The following is a 20,574-nucleotide window of genomic DNA, read 5'->3' as shown; positions in this document are numbered from 1 at the left end:
GAAACGTCGTCTCACCGCGAAAAGCGGTAAATTGTCAGAAAGTCAATCTCGCTGGCCAGCAGAAATTTATCAAAATAAGCATGTGTCGCAACCACAAATATCGTAAAACTCTATTCGTGCAACTACAGTGTGGAATGGTATTTACGATGCGAAATAACATTATGCATATGTCTCTTAGTATACATCTGGCAATCGAGACTATATAATCGGTTAAATTGCATTGTACAAAGAAATTATGGACGTATGGACATTCAGCAGTACCGTAGTTCTCGTACGGGGGAAAGCATGTGCGGGAGGGCACTGGAGACACCAGTCTGTAAATATTGGTTCACCAAATATAAAGAGGTGGGGTTAATATTATTTAAACATTGCCGGAGCAACATTAAGACCTTTCTGTATGGGCAATAATATGATTACATTGGTATTTCCAAAGTGGTTTCGTGCGAGGAACTTACCCCTCCCCCATTCCGCCAGACACACACGCATATCTACACACTTAACTAAAATACATTCGGCCGATGATATTTTTTATTTTATTCTTAAGTGGACATACCATGTGTTACCATTTGCTCTGGCACAGGCTGCAAATAACCAAAATGCCTTGTCAGTCTATATATACAAACTAAACATATACTGTTTGTTATTTGTAACTGGATGGACACAATGTTGTAGCTAAACAATAATTCATTTCACCGAGAAATAAGAAACGCTAAGTATATAACCTTCTCCTTTATTTTCGTATAATCATATGCCCCGCACAATATGTCAAATATATGTTTTACGTGCTTGTCTATTTATATAGTTATCATTTTGACCTGGCTACGATTAGCGCATGCGTAGGAGCATTCACGAAAACACGCTTTTATAGAGATTGTATGTATGTGAATGACTCTGTCCAAACTGCTGGCAATATAATATATTGAATTATATCTCACATCGTTCAACCTCAGGGACCGCGATTTCTTGGAACTATATTCCACAAAATGCACCGCACTTTCAATTGATTTTATGTGTATAGGCTATCCTTTACTTCCCGTATGTACTTAACTAGCGGGTAATTCCACATAAGAGGCCTTCGATGACACGTACGACGTTTCCATAGTAATGATGTCGTCATACTTTTTTAAGCGAACGGGTTGTACAGGTGCATAGCTTTATAGATCTACTGAGAAATACGACAGGAATTTACCTGGTGGGATTGCTTGCACCAAACCTGCCAAGATTGGTATACAGCTTTCACAGTCTCTTTGTGAAAACATTAAGATGGCTTAATAATTTTTCTTGGAAAAATATGAATTGCGCAGTAGGAAACTTGATTGGCATTAACCTAAATGATTCAGTGAACTGTCCAAAAGGGACACGGACTGCAGGGTTTTGGTTGTGTATGAGTATAACAGACAAGTTCCCACTATATGTGTAACGTGCGTAGGATGAATTCATTCCTGGCAGACGATCATGACCTTAGAGAGCGGGAATGTGGTTGCTATGGAGAAGTTTTTTTTCAACTTAACTATTACCCGAGTTAATGAAAACATCCAAACATATGGTAAAGCGAAGTCGCCCACTAAACAACTTATGATTAGTGTTGAGCAATAGGTCTTGTTTTGTTTTCTTTTAGAAATGTCAGTAAGGATTCAGCTTGGTTGTTAAGCAATTTACATATCGGTATTCCATATATTGTTGTCATAACATGACCGAACGACATGTGTGTATAAACCGACAGACTCGGCCGTAGTGGATTTTATGGTAACAGCATACCGCAGTGATGAGTCTCATCATGTTTGCTCAGGCTGAAAATGACAAGCAAACTCATGTCAAGTTAATTTTGTGGTGAAAACTTAGGCTTTTTTGGCGTTCATTTTGGTAGACATTCTGCACTTTATGAGACACTTACTCCCATAACACTGCAGTTCAAAACATGACTCACTTTGCCTGTGATAAATATTTATACGAGAACAAGTGTCTGGCGACTGCGGATTTTCTCTCTTTAAGTCGTGAAGAAAAACATGAATTCAAGATTCGAATTAACGCTTGTCGGCCTGTTGGCTAAGATCATATGTAGCCACTGGCGGATCCAGGGGCCTTTGTTTGGGAGGGGCCAAAGTGGCATTAGAGTGATATGGGGGAGGGGTCTAAGGGGAGGGGGTGCCCCCCTCCCCTTTGGAAAATTTTCTATTGCTGAATGCCCTCAAATGCAATTTGGTGCGACAAAAGTGTACAATGGTGATGTTAATTTACTTCTAAAAACAATGTTTCCCAGGTGTAATTTTCTAAAATATTTATAAAACAAAGTTGGGATCATCTTTCTCAAGAAATTTTATTTCTCATAGGTTATAAATTTCTTACAACCAGCCTGTAACTGCAAAATGGTGTTAAACTGTAAATCCTCATGCTCATACATTTACATAGCTCCCAACTCTTGAGAAGGCAAATGCTGGTCCATGCCACGAATCGCCGTCCTGGGGGAGGGGTATAAATTCAAAAGGGGAGGGGACACCCCCTCCCCTTTTGAATTTTTTGGAATCCTGGTGATGCCTACATGTAAAATGGTGGCACTTAGAAAGGCTTTTGTCACCAAAATTTTCTGAGAAATATGCATTTTTTTGTGTGTAACAGCAATAAATTGAATAGTAGGTGATAATTCATTCTTTCCCGTGGCATGAAAATGTTCGCTGCTCGCCCCAATGAAAAGAAATATAGGCTAATTTGAGGTTCAAATGATGCTGTAAAGGAGGTTTTATACTCTATTATGCTAAATGCTAAAGAAATGATGGTTGCTAAGTCAAAATTTGATGCAAATTTTTTTATGTATATTTGACAATTACAATGCGGTTTTTTCGGACGCTTGTGCGGGTCAGCGGGTTTGGGTGTTAGAATGCGCATTGCGGGTCAGTTGGGAGCTCTGCATTTAATTTTAAACCAGAAAACGAAAAGGTTTAGACTAGTCTACCACTGCTATTCCTCACGATTTTTTTAATTTCCAATCATATGATTTAGCGGATGTTCGGAAACACTTTTTGGCTCACCTTTGGGGGGGGGGGCATGGCCCCCCTTGGATCCGCCAGTGTATGTAGCATTCTGTTCTCCTCTAAGGGGAATCGTGAAACACACCTGACGGTGATCACACAGTCACAGTTTCGATGCCAGGGGTATATATATATATATATATATATATATATATATATATATATATATATATATATATATATAGTTGGTCAAGTTACCACAAACGTGAGGTCAATACGGTGCAGTAAAAAGTTTTCCAATGAATTAAAAGAAATCAAAAGAAATGAGGTGAATTACTAGTAAGAGAAAACCAACGGTAACATTTTAGAAACTTTCTACGATGCTTTACAAAGATTGTTTGATACGGAAACTGTGACCCGGTTTCAGCATACATATACATTTAAAGCAAGAAGCCTTGCCAGTACGAGATTTATAGCGCCGACTTGAAATCGGATAGCGCAACGCCAGGCACGGCCTATACGTTTGCCTTAGATGGCTTCAAATTATGCCCTTTCATACTACAGACGTCCGCGCCAACTAACCGTGTCACAGTAGGCCCAATTAAGTATAAATACCGGCTACACGCAGACGGTCATACGAGTGTCTACGTGATTAATAACATGCATCTAAGGATGCATTGAAACTGCAAAAAAGGAAGTCACGTGTTTAAATATAAAGTAATTTCTTATATCATATGAGTCTACACAAATATCGCATCACGTCAAGTTCACGGACAATGGGTTCAAGAAAGGCGGAAAAGTCATTACACAAACACACATAAATATATATATATATAAATATAAATATATATATATATATATATATATATATATATATATATATATATATACATATTGCCCCACTTTTGAGCCCGGTGGCAATGACTTTGACTCCGGCAGTAACTTTCATCTCTTTCATCCTATCGCTTGCGCATGCCCCGTGTCGGATTATAAGGTGCGTAATATAGTATCTCGTCCATTAACAAAGTTCTGTGTATACGTGTAAGACAACATGAGCGAAACTTGACAAAATCCAATAGCAGAATCATTCATTTTGTGTTTTGTTTGTATGTGCGTGTGTGTGTGTGTTTGTAATTAAATTTGGGCATCGCAAAGAAACTGTAATAGTACAGTCATTTTGTTGTAAACTTTAAGATGCCAGTATATCGTTCAATATATAGGATGGAGAGCACAATATCTGCAAACTGACACACGTATGTATAGTTTTACATATATTTTTTTTAATATCTTTGTTTGTAAATGCCACTAATGAACTTCATGAAAACCCGAACATCTGCATACAAGTGACTTTATTAATCGAGATAAAGAATATTATAATTTCAAATAAAGAAAAATAGATCCATAAAATGTTAAAATAATAATAGGCTCTATGCATACAAGTTTACTCATTTTGGTACCACTGCAAGAAGGCATTATGGCAATTAATTATGCCACGGCAAAAAAGCCGGCACACCATGGTGTGTTTACGGATGGAGTTTGTAGCTTATGCTGATCAATCCAGAAATCGTTCTACAGACTCGTCACAGATATGTAACAAAGGAAACCCACGAACAAAGGAAAAAAATCTTGATTGTATTATTTTAACGAATTGCACTTTCTATAATGGTTGAATCTGTGCCAATTGAACACACTACCAAGGCAGTGTACGCATCGGTGATATTTCTCTTTCATTCCCATTTTTGGTATATATATATATATATATATATATATATATATATATATATATATATATATATATGCCTATATATATATAACGGGTATAGATTGGTTATATCAATGTTTAGGGTAATTTTACAGCGTAGGTCCGGCGTACCTCCCTCTTTGTCTATAGGCAGAGAAATATTTCAAAGATACTTGTTCAAGAGGCCGTACGAACCTGAAGCATAAGGACTTACGAACCTGAAGCATAAAGACTACAATATTTATATATCAGTGTCAGACGGGGTGAGGCGAGGGGAGGACGGAGGTCGAACTCCATGCTCCCAAGAAATTGTATTCTTCGAGAGTAAGACGGTAGTAATGATATATTTACATATTTAAATATATTTGCATATATTTGTATGCAATGGAATATGGAATATTAGTCCGCCGTATTTTCTGTGAAGGAAAAGTCGCTTTATAACATGTATGTGTATAGAGTGGTTCCAAGAAGGGCACCCTTTTTCCTGTGTTTATTCCAACGCGGAATGTGTATTCTACAAACCGGAAGTTACTTACACATGACATGCCTACTATGGTGTTATACGAACACGTCATACGCATACTATGCAGAATGAACGTCATAAAATACTGACGGAACAACTGAACAACTTCCCTAAACAGCTTGTACAAGATAAAAATCTTATTCCATTTTTGGAGATATTAACGATTTAAGGCTGAAGACTACTTGACTGACTTGAATATCACACCATCGATTCGTGACCCATGCTCCAATTTTTGCTTACAAAATTTATTTTCTGCAATTGATGGTGGATATGAGATTTTTAACAAATGCTGAATTCTAACCTATTCATGGTGTTAACAGTATAGTTATACTGCAATCAATGTTAACATTCCGCCATGAAAATATAAAGAAAAAGCAGCGAGAGGAGAAATGTTTCATATTCTGGAGCCTGCAAGTATAGGCTATATTATTCTATCACAGATATATACATCTAAATCACATGTAGACACGACTTTTAAACATTCAGTGAAGGGGGAAGGGGGTGAGGGTTCAAAATTTGCACCCACTGATTTAGGTAAGGGGAGGAACTTGTATGGAGGGCCGGAATGAAGGAAGTTATAAAGTGGGTCTGTCCTTGGGGTCACTAAAGCCTTTGTAGGGGTCTTTGAGGGGGCAGTGACTATAACGCGGATCGCAAAGTCGCTAATTACTATTACGGTTAGATTCGTCCAACTCGGCAGCGGCAGCATATACAGAAACGTTGTACTCAAAGCCGAAGCCAAAGTGAATTAATCAGGTCACACATCCGGAGTCTATGCATGCTAAGTTCTTCAATATCGCCCTCATTTTCTTTCGAAAACGGGGAGGGGGGGGGTATTTCATACTGTAGGGTATTATACCACAAATAGAGTAGTGTACGTCCGTCTATATAGTGAGGTAATATAGCCTTAAAGTGACCTAAACTGTATTGATTATTTTAACATTTTCTGAGTCATTACCATATACCTTTTCATGCTTGCATGTTCAAGATGACGAAATAAACTACTGATGGTTTAAAAATCTGAAGGTTGAAGGCGATTTAAATGCATTTTAGAAACTCTTGGGTGACACAAGAAGATACTGCAGCTAGAGCTGGCAGATGGGTTGAGGAGCCCAATGCTAAACTTTGAGCTCTTCTAGCTCAGAATCTAAACGATCATGATGGCAAAAGTTGAATGTGTTGTGATAGCCCAAGCCAGCAGCTATGAACATACTATGGTGGGTTAGGACATGACATGTTGAAAACTTCTATCTATGCTCTATCGGCCTTAGAAAGTGACGAATTTATAGTGTGTAAAAGTGAGTTGGCCTGACGTTTCGATCCTGGCAGGATCTTCTTCAAAGGCTAAAAAGAGTTTATAGTGTGTAAGTCAATGTGAAGTACGACACCTATAGGTTTGGTTACAATTACTCGATCTGAGATTGGACTGTATACAGTGACAGATTCCTGATGGATATACTCCCGGTCGTTGTGATGATAAGCTTGGAATCTTGAAGATGCAGTTTCTTGCTTCTTATTTGTTTTAAGTTTTGTTTCTTGAAATTATTATTTTTCCGGCCTTACTTTTGACTCTTAAGGTTCTATTTCCTGTAATCTAAATCTTAAGATGTTTTCTTAAATCATATTTCCGAGAAAATGAAATAAAAAATAAAATAAACACAAAACGATAAAGATTACTGCAGGGCCTATTTCAGGCGGGGTTTTCCAGCGGTGGACCAATAATCACGATCAAGTTTGAGTTTAAAGATTATAAAAATGATATAACTCGTCGTTTGTTAATGCATATACAGTGTCTCATGATCGGATATTTATACGATTTTCACACCCTTTTGTATAATGTGTGTACATTGCATGCAGCAGGTAACCGCTCTGAACCAAGACATTCTGGGAGGATCGCTCAAATTTTCGAGGCAAAAATAGCCGGATTTTTTTGCAGATTACACAGAGAACTGACTCGACCCTATACCTTGATACACATATTAAAATATCAAAGTTCATTATCATACAGCAGATCACAATACCATAGGCTAATCATTTCGCGGGAATTAAATTCTCTTGATATGCAATCTTTCCGTTTATTCCATAACCAGTATTCTTAGAAACGTTTGTCATTGTATATTATTTCTTTTCTTTTATTTTCTGTTTTGCCCGAGCCTCTGCTGTATCGCTGCACGAAGTTCTCCATAAAACTTGAGATCACATTTCTCAACGATGACCCTTTGCTTCGCCACCTCTTATTGTGGTATTTCAATGTAATGGTATACAATGGGAATGGACGAGCACAATGTTATAACACGTGCACCGTTCTAAGAATCGATGAAGTAAAACTGACTAGGGTAAGGTGAAATAAAGCCGCGGCCTTTTTAGAATTGTTAGTTGAAAAGTTATTTGTATTTGATGAGTATCAATTGAATATCAATATCAAGAGTGAAGAAAAAAGAAGAAGAATTAAACGAGGAAGACCCCCCCCCCGCCCAAAAAAAAAATGATAAAACACAAATAATTACTCCCAAAATAAGGAAATGTTTTACACTATATTTTGTTCAGCGTTACTAATACTCGGATTGTGCATACCAGTATATCCTGGTTAACTACAGGGATTCCTGTAACACACACACGTAATTTATGTATATTTATATCCATATTTACATTTACATATACATATATATATATATGTATATATATATATATATATATATATATATATATATATATATATATATATTATAATATTTGTATACTATACAGGGATTTCCCTGTAACACACACACACGTGTATAGTGTTCAGACTTATAACGGCCTTACAGTGAAAAAGGTAAGGATGTATGAGTCAAAGTTAAACTCCCACTCTCACCTAAGAACGGTCACGTGCCAGGGGTTTCACGATGATTACTCACAAACTTGCAGTCCTAAAACTCCTGAAACCGGAAAATCCAAGCAAGTCTTTTTTTTTATTTTTTTTATGTAGACAAATAGTGTTGAAGGTCATCCCATGATGCATTTTTGTTTATATTAAAGAATACCCCCTTTCTCCATACTTCTTCTTAGTACTAAAAGCGCCCTTTTGTTATAAAGACGACCTGTGTATATAACCGGATAAAGTTTTGTCGGTTGTGCATGTCAATCAGTATAGAGGCCTATACAAGCCGAAATCCAACCTTTTCCTTAGATAGTTAGATTGATAAGTATTTACAACATAATACCTAGAACCTTGAACTTATCCCTCCATAATATAGCTTGTATTATGCTGATGTATTTAAGTATTTCAGGTTATAATGACTTAATCTGTGTGTGTGTATTGCGCAATACTCTGTGATGTCATCGATGGACTGACTACACAAACAGCCGTTCTTGCTGTTCTTTACGATGATTGAAATAATTACGAAACTGCTGGTATAAAACAAATAGCAATCAACTGGGTGACATGGTGTTAATTAATGTGTGTAGGCCTTAGTATGATGAAAGGTAACTTTACCAATTATATTGATGAGAAAATGATTGGACAATTCATATAAAATTGATACATGGAAATATTTTATTTTTACTTATAACTCTTTTCTTTTCTTTATCAAAGTCTATTGAAATGAGTGAAAGTTTATTGCGCGGTATGCTTTGTTCACGCTGGATTCTACCGGTCACACTACACAGATCCACTAACGATAGCTATAGTAGCACTCAGGTACAAATAGATACAGCTGAATAATTCTAAAGAGTAATGTCGCCCTCTTTTAAAATTCAAGTATGACAGGTGCGTTGTTTCGTAAAGTCACATGCACCCTTGTTCTTGCCTGAATTAACAGCCATGCTAAATAATTGAGGCGGTGCTACGTCAAGAGATACTTTCCATTGTTTCTTTGTCTTTTATTACCGTCCACCAAAGAAGAGTATCAATATGCCTTACCGTCTACAATGAAAGTGCAAATTTGATTTGGATTGCTGCAAATAGAACCGATCAATCACATGAAGGGTGTGTTCTTTTCACGGAAACCGCTGTGATCTTATGCTAGGTGTAATGTTGTCATTATTCGCACACGGCAATTGTCATGAAAACGGAGGGCACGTGTTCTGAGAATCGGGTCAAATTCGGTAAGGTTGCTGTAACATTTAAATTTCGAAATCATGTTGGTTCCTTTTGTCTAGATAATTTCTAGATTCACATTTTGCGCGCATCGGCCACACATATTCCTGATCATAATTCTACAACCATCTATGCAATCTCCGAATTTGGATAACGAAAAAAAAATAACAGGGAGAAAAATAATCATGCTGATATTTTTTATCTCTCATCGTTGTGGTTTGCATGGGCTTACGTAATACCATTTTTTGCGATTTTTCAAAACTTATAATCGGTGTTAAGAACTTAAGACATTTAATAAATGACTTAATCGTTTTCAACTATCATACAAACCCGAAGCGAGGCAAATAAGTGTTGTGTACATTACATATCAAGACGTTTAAACGTGCTGTTTTCATAATATATACATCATTGCCACTTCGTAAACTCTAATACGTGTAACGTCCAGAACTCAACACGACTGTGTAATTCATTTGCTGCAATTATCCTTTCGAAGAAAAAATGTGCAAGGTTTTCTTCTATCCTTGAATAAAAAACTGGCCGTCATTTTTCCCTGTTCAAAAATCGTTATGCTTGATCACCCCTTAGGGGAGTTCTAGCTGGAACAGGGATCAATACATTATGACCTGGCAATTCTCGGTAGTATGTTGCATATGTAAATAGTTACTGGGAAAATCCCGATTTAATAAGATTCATTTGCAAGCAGACTACGATTTAGAAGATCGAACTTACTACACAGATATTGTTAATTTTTTTTATATTACAATATTCTTATTATGTAATTTGTAAAGCATTTTCAGAACACAACATTATTTTATAACAGCAGTAAAAAATTATTTTAAACTCACTGGTATCATAAATAACTTATAGAAGAACAAACAACGTCTTACATAAAACAAAAATCCCTAGTAAATTAATCAAGAAGCCTTTTCTGGAACTAATGTTTATTCATAATAGGCGGAGCTTGATTTGCCGGTTTAGTCACACAGTTCCTAGAGAAACTAACCGCACACAGTCCTCTTCTTTAGTGTATTGTGTGAGTGTGTCGCACCGTAGGCGTACCGCAAGTTACCTGTATTTCTCGTTCATTTTCGAGAAGACAGCGGATGTGAGACCACACAAAGACACAGTCCAACAAAACCGTACTACAATAGGAATACATATAAAATGTATTTTTTGAGGATTTTCAGATTTACTTGAAGGTACATCTCGTTGAAGTTTGCTACATGCTTATGTTCGACGATCGAAGCTTCCATAGTATTGAATAGGTACTGTGGTTTCATGTGTAGAGCTTTGAGTAGCCTATCCAGTTAGTGTGTTTCTGTTTACACTTTTACAGTGTAGCAGTATATTTTACTCACTTCTGAATGTGGAGTTCCAACGACTGCCTACGTTGAACTATTGCCAGCACTAGTACCATTCTCGTTCTCGATCGATATATTCCTTCCAATTGGAATTCAAAATTTCTTTTTTTAAAGGGAATTTCTCAAACTTCAGAATTTACAACGAGTATTTCAACGGTCGGTTAGTTGCTACGTAAGTTACATCCTTGCCCGTATACTCCTTCGATCAGACCTAACAGTCTAGCCCGTATAGTTCATGTTATGAATAGGATACTAAGCTAGTAAGGGCATCGTTTTGATTTACCATCAATGACGTTTTGCATACAAATTTTGTTCATGGCAAATTTGTCGGAAAAGCTAACATTACCTTATTGACTGCTTCAGGCAAACAACTACTAAACACATTGTTCGGTCTACTTGTGCGATCTGGGTACGGTGGATGTGCTCTGTTAATTTTGTCTGGGACGTTAATGATTTTCCACATGCCTCCCCGGGAAATGAGTGTTGATGCTCGGGGCAATGTCCGAACTGTCGTAGAAGGTGCGTCGGGGTCTGGGCGAAGCAGCCAAGAAGACATGGACAGATTGTGTTCAGCTTTGAACACGTTGTATACCTCAGGATGGTACCACGGTGCCATGACGTACAAGGACGCTAAAAGAAAGCTCCGTGAAGCCGACAACGGGACTTTTTTAGTTCGCGACAGTTCGGACGCTAACTACTTGTTCTCCTTAAGTGTTAAAACGCCGAGAGGGACGACGAGTGTTAGAATCGAATACGATGAGGGGAAATTTAGTCTGGACTCAGATGACGCCATCAAAAGTAATGCCCCGTCTTTCGACTGTGTGGTACGACTCATAACACACTACATAGAGCTTTCGAAGGCAGAGATAGACACGAACGCTAACAAAATGAAACAGCGGAAAGGCAGCGGTCAATTCGTTTGGTTGGAGCCCTCCGGCAGGAAGGACACCGATGCCACCATAAAAAAGCCACTACGTTCCGATGTACCGTCCTTACAACATTTATGTCGGTGCACCATAAATAGCCAACTCAAAGAACAGGGCAAAATAAAAACTCTAGACTTACCGGGTAAACTAAAGAGCTACCTCATGGATTATCCCTTTGATCTATAGCAAATACTATCAGGATAGGAGTACGTGTGGAAGATGGGGAGAGAGAGCGCAGACGATGCAGTGAGTCCAGGCCTCGTGGGGCGAATTTTTTACAGGGACCAGTTTTGTCATCTCTTTGTTTTCAACTTCTTTGATTGTGAGGCTGGAAAATCTGTCAATGCAAGGAGGAAGCCCTTGGCAAGTCTTAGGTAAAGGAGGCCTAGTGTTAAATCTGTTAAGTGTTCTGTTTGTTGTTGTTTTTAGTAGGAGTGTATTGAGATTTATCAGGTAGAATACCCACTCATTTAACCATATCTTTCACATCATGTTTTGAGGTGTATCGGAGCATTTTTTTTTTTTTTCCCCTCTAACTTTAATGGCCTCTTTTAAGCAGGTTTCAGGGTTTGCATTTTTTTTTTTTCAGTTTTCAATGAAACAACAAAAAAATGTTTTCATGCAGCATCGATCCAACAATTTATACCTCTCATTTTCATTTTCAGGGCTCACTCTTGAGAGAGAGAAAGAGAGAAAATGCAAGCAATGCAAGCTAAAAATGTTGAATGTTTTCAGACCTAACAAAATTAGCTGTCTTTTATATTGTAAAGCAGTGTCTTGTGCTTCTTTTAACTTTTTTTAAACATTTTTTTGTTGATGATGTCATCAATTTGTCAGCTGAAGAATCAAGCTCAATTCTAGAAGCTTCAGTAAACCCTGTTGCCTGCTTTAAAACAATCTCAATTACCAGCTCTTTTTTTGTTGGTCATTTTTTGTTTTAACCTGAATCTGTGTCGATCATTAATGACAGAAAATTTTACATGTGAATGAATCTAACTTATTTGATAGAGATATTTTAAAACCCAATAAGAAACAAGTGGATCAAGTCCCATATTTTCCTAGTTAGATTCTTCCATTAATTTATTAGGTTTTTTATTGGTGGGGGTGGTGGGGGGGGTTAAACAGTTATCTTGTTATCAAATTACATTTCACATACCTAAGTTTAAGTTACTTATATTAGTTATGGAAATCAATGTAAGTAAAACAAAATTCCTACAGTATAGTCAATTTAAAATATATTTTTTTGTGTCTTTCTCATATTATAAATTGATAGCAACACCTCACATACCTTAGTGAACATTAAAAAATAAATGAAAGAATCATACAGGTGGAACTTGATCCAATGAGGGATGTTACCAGTACTACTGTGCACCCAAATTTACTGTAATGATAAAACTGTATTGTATTTATTGTTGAGAATCTGTTAGTTTGGATATATTTTTGGATACTCCATTAACTGTACAACTTCATCTACCACTTCTTTGTGTGTTCATTCCAGAATTTTTATGCCCTCTCATGAAAATTAAGTGATTGCTTATCAATGTATGGTGGAAAAAACCCTGAGATGTGTCATTATATTAAAGGAAAAAAAAGAAAGAAAAACCTAGGCCAAGAAACAAGATTTTTTTTTTCATTAGAAAAGAGGCTGTGGAGAGTGGTGGGTTCTTGCCAAAGTTCTGCTGTTGTACCTCACAGAATTTTTTTTTTTTTTCGAACAGAAGAAAATTCGAGGAAGGGAATAGTGAAAGTGAAAATTATTTTTCCCTTTTAAAATTTAAAGAGGTGAAAATTCCGCCATTTGTCGCCTTGAAAGACAAACATGATATTGTGCAATTATTGTCAGCCAAAATAATTATGAAACTTACAAAACTTACAAAACTAATGTTTTTACAAATTAATGTGAAAGATGTGAAAAAGAGAGAGAGAGAGAGAGAGATTTGAGAAATAAATTTCTAGTAAGATATTTAACTGCAGAACCTTGGACGTATTTTTGGTCACCACTCTGTTATGTGTGTAAATGATAGCTATTAATTTTATACATAAGTCTATTGTTCATTGTTAAGGGGATGGTAAGTGGATAAGTTTTTTATCCCTCATTTCTCCACCATTGTTCAATTATGGAGGCCAGATAATGTCAAAGACTTTATAGAATTCTTAATACATTTTCTGAGACATCATTTACTCAAACAAACCAAAGTTGTTCGGTTTTTTAGCAAAATTTCTGTTTAATCACATTACTTTGACTATTTCCTAAAGTGTTTAACCATCTCTACTGTATTACTACTTGGGGGAAAAGCTTACAGACATTGTTTTGGTTTACCTTTAAAAAATGAAATGAAAGAGGCAGAAGACGAGGCGGGGGGGGGGAATGAAAAGAAAAATATAGAAAAAAAACTAAATATCACCAAGGCAACAAACTATAGTTTCAGATTTTGTAGGGGTTGCTGCAACACTAATTCGTTTTAAAGGAAAGGTAGTGCATTATTTCCGTCCCAGTTAGCATAACTGTCAAAATGAGGAAAGAATAATAACAAAATTTGTTGTTTGCAGAATACAAAGGACTTAGTGTTGCAGCATGTTTTTTTTTTTTTTTTTTTTTTTACACGGTGGCTAAATTTGCAAATTTTAATAATGGCAAGGAAGCAATGAATATTGTATGTTCGTACCAAATGGACTCATTTTTTAATTTTTTTTTATTGTCCGTACGAAAATGTGGGTCTTTCTGTCATACTGGTTGTGTATATCGTGCTACCGCCACATACTATTTAACTGGAAGTGATGTGGGTGTTAATTTCTTGGTCAGACCTCTCCACCCCCAACATCTTCTATGCAGAAATGGTGGTTGGAAAAAAAATAGGAATGTTAACTTTCAAGCAAATTTCAAATATCAGTCACTGTGCTAACAAAAAGACTTCGAGAACAATGTTTTAAGCTGTTGACCATTTTTTTCCCGCCTGGTATTGCGGAACTGGTTTTAAGAATGGGATGGGGAAGGGGGACTTGGGGGAGGGTATAGAAATGGAGCAATAATTGTGAGATTTCAACCACTCGGTCTCTCCTTGGTAGTGTCACCATAAATGGTTGTTATATCATTTACCTTGTTCATTGTATTGGTGTGAGTGTTGTGACAACACGAAAACACAGCATTTTGTGTTAGAAATTTTTCACTTTGACGTTGCTTTTTTTTTAAATATATATATATATATTTTTGTTTAGAGAGAGTTACCGCGCCAGTATTTGCAAATTGTAAAAAATGTCGAAATGAAAGTGTTAAAGTAAGCAAAATAATTTACAAATCATGTTTCTATTCATAATAAGCAATCCGTCATTTTTCTCTGAATTTGTGTAACCTCGTTTTCTACGCACAAGTAATGACGAAGCCAAAAAGATGAAGAAGAAAAAAAAAATCACACACAGCATACACACAGCATGCACGCACGTAAAAAGAAAGAGCCGCCATTAATCAAACTAGAATGTCTGTTTCCAAGAAGTTAGCAAGGTCACCCAAGCATTTGATTATACATTGTATGCGCACACATAACTAACCACTCTATAGTACTAAGCTGTATTGTTTGTTCGAGAACTCGGGGGTAAAGAAAACCGCACACGATTATTGGAACAGGGGGGCAAAGTTCCTTGTTTGGGAAAGACCGGCTCAACCAGCAGCGGTATTTTACTCATCATTATTAACACAATTCTATCCTCATTATAATACGTTCGTTTTTGCAAGTATTTATTTAAACGTTGTATGTTAACATAGCGTGGTATTCTTCTGGTTAGGCGATTTTTTTTTGTTCTTTATTTTTTTTCTTTACCAGACATACATACCCTAATTGTTCATTATGAAAGTCATTTGTGATATCACAATCCATTTCCTCCTTTCTGTGAAGGTGGTATCGCCCAATGTTCTTTTTCTTTCTTTCTTTCTTTGTGTTGTCAACGGGCGCTGTTTATCTATATAAAAAAAAGGACTTATCGGTCATGTGACACGTCCCTCTTTTCATTCTGTCAGGCGGCTTTTTTGTTTTGTTTTGTTGTTGTTGAATGAAGCGTTGTTAAGTAGAGACGATGGGCACCTGTTTTATAGGTGACAAAAGAGAATATGTGTGCCTATTCTATATTTAAACATTTAATGTAAATATGTACAGTGTTTGTAAATTTGAGAAAAGATCTATATGCACTATACTGTATTAGTGAAGCATATTCCGTGTCCGTTGTGTAATATTTATTGACCGAGAAGACCAATATATTAGTTTATATCAAATACAAATTTGATCATTTGTAATTCGACTGGTTTCTTTTTCTTTTTTAATTATAACTGAATTATTTTTCTTGAAACATTTGCAAAATATATTACTTTAGTCTAGAGCTTTGGAATTCAAGAAGACTGTACAACGAGAAACCGAGCGAGCCGCATTAACAACAATGCAAAGATGTTACTGGTGTATACAACGCCTTCTACAGATAGTTGTGAAAACCGGGGGGGGGGGGGGGGCACGATACTCATTCAAGTAGCTTATAGCAAGACTTAATACAGTCAATGACAAAATATAAGATTTGGCATTATATTATGACGCTGAAATATCGCGAACTGAATCATCGTTTATATGGGTATATTTTCCTGCAATTGGTTTCCCTGTTGTATAAAGCTTTGGATATGAGATGACGAGCAAACAGAACCATTACCCCTCCCTTGACTAACCCCTCCCCTCCTCTAGCCCGTCCCTCTCCTAGCCTTCCGCCATGAACCCTGTCGTCAGTCAATTAGCTATACTGGCATTGACTCGCTTCGAAATATGGTCACCTGGGCGACTTAAAGGTCATGAGCATTGACCCCTATGATTAGCTCGCTGATAATTGCTAAAACTTTCGAAATGTATTTTCCTTTATAGGTGCTACCCCCCCCCCCACCCTCCCCCTCCCGCTATGTTACCCCCAGACATAAAGAACAGTGTTCATAGACAGAAATATTAAGAGAGACAACCTTGTTTCATCGTGACAGTAGAATGTGTGTAAAGAATCTGAACCTCAGTGACCAATCTGGTGACCATTTCTTTGACTATCTAGCATATTTGTGGGCAACGTTGATACCGCCCTGCATTGTGGTTTCCCGCGCTAATAAATAGAATCCTTCAAGGTGTGTCGCAGTAACCCGCAAATAACGCAACGGTATTCAAAGAAATACAGATTGACAATGCATTCTTTGTACGTCATCGACAAATCATTTAAATTTAATTCATTGTCAGACTTCTACTTCAAACAGAAAGAAAGAATGCCATGGTGTAGTAATTGAAATCACAGCAGTGACAATTTTCCAAGAAATATCCCTTAAATAAATATAGTGACACCCTTCAACGCGAAGTCTCGTGCAAATGGCATGCTAATCCCGGTACTTTTATAACACCCGTATACATATGTGAATTATAGTTTGTCCATAAAATTTCAAAAAAAAAAAAAATCGGTAATGAGACAAGAGAGAGATAGGCTTGTTTCAATGATATACGCGCAATTATAGATATAAGTCAATCCTTGGTTCTCAACTTCGACTTCCTTTTGCCAAGATAGTCAATTATTGATTTAGTTGACATTTCAGAATATTTTTGATGGTCCTATAACGAGTTTTGATAAATAGCGTAATTATAAACGGCTTAATTGAATCCCTAAAGATAGAGAAAACACAACAGTAATTGAAACACGGCTTTACTACTGCTAATTGGGTTGTCTTATGAGTATAACCGCGTTCAGACAACATGATCATTAATCAATATTAACCCCCCATGAATGTAGCGCAATCTATTTTATCCTATAGACGATAAAATTATATATGAGTGAGGGAAAGGAATATATAGATTATGCAGCATTTTTTTGCTCTAGATGTTCACCATTTTGACACGAAGTGCTTGAATCACGAGTGAAGGTTAATTTGTAAGTTAACGAATAATGCTTTAAACACCGGGTGACCAAAAAAAAAGAAGCAAAAAGTTAAATAAAATCAACTCGATATCCAAAATTAATGAAAAATAGTTGAGCAAAAAAAAAAAACTCACTAGCTTTTAATTGTTATCTAGTTCTGGTCACTTGAATCCCTATATGTTATACTATACATTATCTAGAAGTCTCTATAGAAGAATATTTACTTTTAAACATCCCTAACATTCTTTCTCAATCAATTATTAGCGGTTTCATCGAAAATGATTGCTTTAAGGCTTTAAGCAGAAGTCTCAAGTTCGTCATTTTGTTTCGAAACATGTCCAGCCGGTTTGTAGAAACTCCAATATGCCACTCATCGGCTGGTAATGGAACGCTCTACCGCAAAAAAAAAATCAATTTCGAATCTCACACGACTTAGTGTGAGAAGAGTTGTTTAGTGACTCTTGTAAAAGTCCGTCCGTCCATTCGTCCGTCCATACATATAGGGGTGGGTGGTTATCTATGAATGCTTGGTGTGCATCCAACAAACACATCTATCTGTGGCTTGTATTCACGCGAGACGATAACTCAAGTTTCCTGGAATGGTCTTGTTTGTTAGTCTGTGGTTTAACAAATGGCTCTTTACAATGGTCGGTTTCCAGTGTACAGAAACGCTATACAACCATTTATGAAGAGCGGAGTGACCGTCTTTCTGTCTATAGTAGGAACTCAGACATGTACATAGGCCTATACGCACGTTTTTCTTTTCTTTTGCAATCATTAGCCTATGAAGGCAAAAGTGGTATTACCACGATTACTGAAATATGTCGCTTCTGTAGGCCTTTTGGCTAAGATTGTGTGTGGTATACATTCCCCTTTCTAGGGGAATCATATATACACACACACACCTTATGATGATCACACAGTCACAGTCTCGATGCAATAAGACTGGGGCTGACAGCTGATCAGTCGTTTGGTTTCTCGTGGGCCATGTTCTTTCGTGGGGGGGGGTGGACTTTTCTGAAAAACTCAAGTTTTCCTTCGATTTTAAACTACAGACCCACAGAATACAATATGTACAGCATATGTATAAAGTGTCTTACGATATACACTATTCATGTAGCATACTAAAAAAAATATATATAGAAAAGAAAACCGACTTCGACTTTTGTCGGTTTTTCATGGTTTGTATATAGAAAACTGTTGGGTTAGACAGGCACAATAGGGACAATTTTTGAGTTGGGGAAATAATCATGTCAAAACTTCACCATTGGTATAACAATGATCACCTTTTGCTCTATGAATAACCAATCAACTTTCAGCTACATTGGGGGTGGGCGAAGGGGGGGGGGGGTGAAAATTGTTCGCGGATTGTGTGACATAGCTTTTTGGCTACTTAATGTGGCGAAAAGTGAAGCGATTGATAACATTTTTAACGACAAAATGCATTAACAGGGTATGACATAGCACATAGGCCTAGAGCCAAAGGCGGAATTCGGAAGGTAAGGTGGCAGGGGGGGGGGGAGGGGGGTGACGTATGGACGACGAAATTGAGAAGAATCAGAAATGAAGTATCAACAATTTCGAGTAACAGGTTAAGGTTTATCATACCTCATTTCAGCGGCTAAACACCCTATAACCGCAAGACTTAATCAGAGAGTTTACTTCGGCTTACCATACACAGAAAACACAAGTACTCACAAATGCGAGTAAACTTAGATCCCTGATTTTACTATCCGTGGTAGTATTTATACTTGCCGGTATTGAGTAAAGATACTGATTCGGAGCAGTTGATTTACTAGTTTAAATGTTTACAATTACTAGGCAGATAGTGAAAGTACTGCTTTCAGTGTTGTCCCTGATTTCACTAACCAAAGTAGTAACATTACATGGTCAGGCATGTAAACTTACTAATACATATTTATAGTACTGATATGCTAGTTAGTAGATATACACAGATGAGCGATGATAACAAACAGAAATTTAGAGTTTATTTCTCTTTTTATTTAACTTGTAAAGAGTACTTTCATATTCCAACATCTCAAAACACAAATACCATGTTTTTGATAATGAAGTTCTTAAGATACATATGATAATAAACTGATGCTGTACTTCCCCATGACATACTAAACCTCTGACAATAATCAAGCAGCAAAATGCATGAGAAATTACGATTAACTTCGAGAGAAACACAACTGCTACTGTGGTAAAGTCAGTTGACAAAATCCATCTTCTTAGGTTCTTATAAATATTGCAATAGGTCTCTAAAGTATTTTGGCAACTTTAACTAAAAAACAGCTACTTTATACACTTAAACTCAATGAGACCTCACCGACACATTTGCAAGGACAAACCCTAAAAACTGAATTAGGTGAAATACAAGAAACACAGATAAATGACTAACACAGATAAATAAACAACCATGAACAAAACACAGAACAAAATGTTTAAAACACTGATTTCTTTAAGTATGCACATCCTGCAATGTGATACTGTTAGCTTTTGATTTAAACAAATGCAATAACAGAAAACTTATATGTATTTTGGAACCGTTGAATCAGTAATGCTAACCATTTGGTAATCAATCAAGCTTAAAAAATCAATTAATTCTGGCCTTGACTTATCTTTACTTTTGCGATCAAATCAGGCAAGCTCAGACTGAAACACTAATGCTGGTTTCTATGTAAACCAGCCCTTGCTTTATTTTGATGGTATAATTTAACCACCATGACAAATCACACAAATACCGATCTCTTCCTTTGCAATGAATCTCTGAACATGCTTTGAGCTTTCCATCCTGTTATCCCACAAAGAGATTTCTTCTGATTATCCAAAATTCAGAAAAAGTCCCCATTCTACGTCAAAACAAATAGAAATGTCTTCTCTCGACAAGTACATAAGTGATCTAATTAAGGCAAGAAATATTGCAACAGTGTGCAACAAAAATGTAAAAGTAACGAACACAAAAAGATAAAAATCCTCAGGTAGCAAAGCTTTGCATCATATAAACATTAAAAGTCTTTATATTTTGTTACGAAAGTTGCAACAGATCTTGGGATCTTTTTGGAT

The 20,574-nt window shown here is 36.6% G+C and overlaps 1 protein-coding gene and 1 long non-coding RNA gene across 2 annotated transcripts in view; one reads left to right on the top strand and one right to left on the bottom strand.

Moving 5' to 3' along the window:
- Nucleotides 1-20,574, bottom strand: part of LOC139959385 (uncharacterized) — a 74,032-nt gene that overhangs the window by 6,582 nt on the left and 46,876 nt on the right. The window lies entirely within an intron of this gene.
- LOC139959735 (suppressor of cytokine signaling 2-like) lies at nucleotides 10,332-15,880 on the top strand. The gene has a single exon (XM_071957557.1). It carries the CDS (start codon nucleotides 11,119-11,121, stop codon nucleotides 11,779-11,781), a length of 663 nt encoding a protein of 220 aa, XP_071813658.1. The 5' UTR covers nucleotides 10,332-11,118; the 3' UTR covers nucleotides 11,782-15,880.

Source organism: Apostichopus japonicus, chromosome 19 (assembly GCF_037975245.1).
Source record: "Apostichopus japonicus isolate 1M-3 chromosome 19, ASM3797524v1, whole genome shotgun sequence".
NCBI classification, from domain to species: Eukaryota; Metazoa; Echinodermata; class Holothuroidea; order Aspidochirotida; family Stichopodidae; genus Apostichopus; species Apostichopus japonicus.
This window is presented reverse-complemented; position numbering and strand designations above follow the sequence as displayed.